The 2113-nt window shown below is 35.2% G+C and overlaps 1 protein-coding gene across 1 annotated transcript in view; it reads left to right on the forward strand.

Annotated features, from left to right (window-relative positions):
* Positions 1-523: 523 nt before the first annotated feature.
* The window catches only part of LOC122632033 (chronophin-like), a 3290-nt gene continuing 1700 nt past the window's right edge, over positions 524-2113 (forward strand). The window contains exons 1-2 of the mRNA XM_043818422.1: positions 524-1384; positions 1540-1700. Coding sequence (XP_043674357.1) covers positions 1294-1384; positions 1540-1700 — 252 coding nt within the window. The 5' untranslated portion in view covers positions 524-1293. The remainder of the gene's footprint in view (positions 1385-1539; positions 1701-2113) is intronic.

The raw sequence follows: 2113 nt of genomic DNA on the forward strand, positions 1-2113 counted from the left end.
TGTTTTTTTCTTTTTTCACGTCATCGTTTCTATCTTTTTTTAAATATTAAAAATTCACATTAGGTGTCGGACTTGTTAAAAGTTCGCGTCGCAGATAAATATTTGAGAAAGAGAGAGAGAGAGAGAGAGAGAGAGAGAGAGAGAGAGAGAGAGACAGACAGACAGACAGAAAGAGAGAGAGAGAGAGAGAGAGAGAGAAAGAAAGAAAAAAAAGAGATATTTCTTTGAGAATTTCGAAAGACTCGTAAAATTGTAGACGACGAATTTACGACTGACGAAGATCCAATCTCTTGTACGCTCCTGGAGCATGCGCATAAATGGTTTTCGTAGCACTATGAAGAACCGATCGTGGAACAGTCGGCGACATGTCACACACGTATTATTATTTTTCTTCTCTTTCTCTTCTAAATTTATAACAAAAATAGAAACGCTGCATACATATACATATATAGATCGGAGTGATTGATAAAGAAAAAAAAAGAGAGCAAAGAGAGAAAAAGGAAAAAAAGAAGAAGGGAAAAGAAAAAGAAAAAGAAAAAAAAAAAAAAAGGTAAGAAAGAAAAAAAGAAAATATGTGATGGGTATTGTTGAAGGTGAATGCACTACATTTCGCTGAGAAGAAAATTCCCCGAAAGAAGAGGTTGTGAACATTGATCAACGACGGCAATGAGGACGAGGACGAGGACGAGGACGAGGAAGAGGACGTGGAAGAGAGGGCCGGCAACCCTCGCAGTACAGGTATCGTCGCGTTGCTGTGTACACGTATCGCCATTGGAAGGCTCCTCTCTTCTATCGTTCTAACTGATATCCTCGAGAATCGATATAGTCGCGAGACTATATGTTGTGAGAAAGAGAGAGAGAGAGAGAGAAAGAGAGAGAGTTCGCGCGCGCGCGCAAGTACACATGTGGAAGATATTAAAGAGAATTATTTTATAACGTTCATTCATAACATCTTCTTTACTCGATTAATCATTATATAATTCTTAGTTCGTTTTTAATTTATTCGGTTATTTATTTGTTCGTTCGGTTTCCCCCTTCCCCCTTTTTTTGTTCTTTTTGGATTATTATTTATCTCGTTCATCCATTGATTCGTTCGTATTATTCGCCCGAGTTTATCCACGAAAGTAAGAAATTGATCCTTGGCGACTCGAAGTTGATTCTTGTTTCTCTGTTTTATTTTGATTTTTAATTTTTCTCTTTCTATTCTCCCTTCTTCTTCTTCTTCTTTTTTTTTTTCTTTTCCTTCTTCTTCTTTTTTATTTTAATTGAAAATCCTCGATATCGTTTGTCATCATGCCAGAAACAAAGGATCTGAGAAATGTGAACGAAGAGGAGATTCGAAGGTTCCTCGACTCCTTCGATATCGTCTTATCGGATTGCGATGGTAAGATTACAAACAGATTATATTTTTCATCTAATTGAAATTATCTTCTGATCTTTTATTTTTTTCTTCTTCTTCTTCTTCTAACTCCTATTTGTCCCTTTCTTCTTCTCTTTCTACTTGTTCTTTTTCTTGTTCTTCTTTCGTAAACGATACAGGTGTCCTCTGGCACATCGATTCGCCCATCGAAAATAGTATTGAAGCTTTAACAAAATTACAAAGTTTCGGAAAGAAGATTTTCCTCGTGACGAACAATGCAACGGCTGGTACGAGAAAGATTTGTGAAAGACTTCTGGTTAATGGTCTCGAAGCTAAAGATGTGAGTGATTAAAATAAGTTCTCAAGTAACGTCATTCTAAAGTGCAATAATCCTGTGCAATGATTCATGCCGGTGATTTTGAATATCGTCGATAGCAATCGACTGTTTATGTTTATTTGCATTCGTTAACTTTGTCTATCGATATATATATATATATATATATATATATATATTAAATCATTTTTGTTTTATTTCTTCAAAAGAATAAAATATAACATTTATACGGACCAATAATAATATATTAAAAGATATTCACAGGATATAATTATCTTTTAAACGATGATGTTACTCGTAACTATAAGTCAGGTAAAACAATTCGCATTAGAACGAACGGTGTTACAATGAGGTTAAATGATATGTCCTAGAGAGAGAGAGAGAGAGAGAGAGAGAGAGAGAGAGAGAGAGAGAGAGAG

The sequence above is a fragment of the Vespula pensylvanica genome, chromosome 9 (genome assembly GCF_014466175.1).
Source record: "Vespula pensylvanica isolate Volc-1 chromosome 9, ASM1446617v1, whole genome shotgun sequence".
In the NCBI taxonomy this organism is placed as follows: Eukaryota; Metazoa; Arthropoda; class Insecta; order Hymenoptera; family Vespidae; genus Vespula; species Vespula pensylvanica.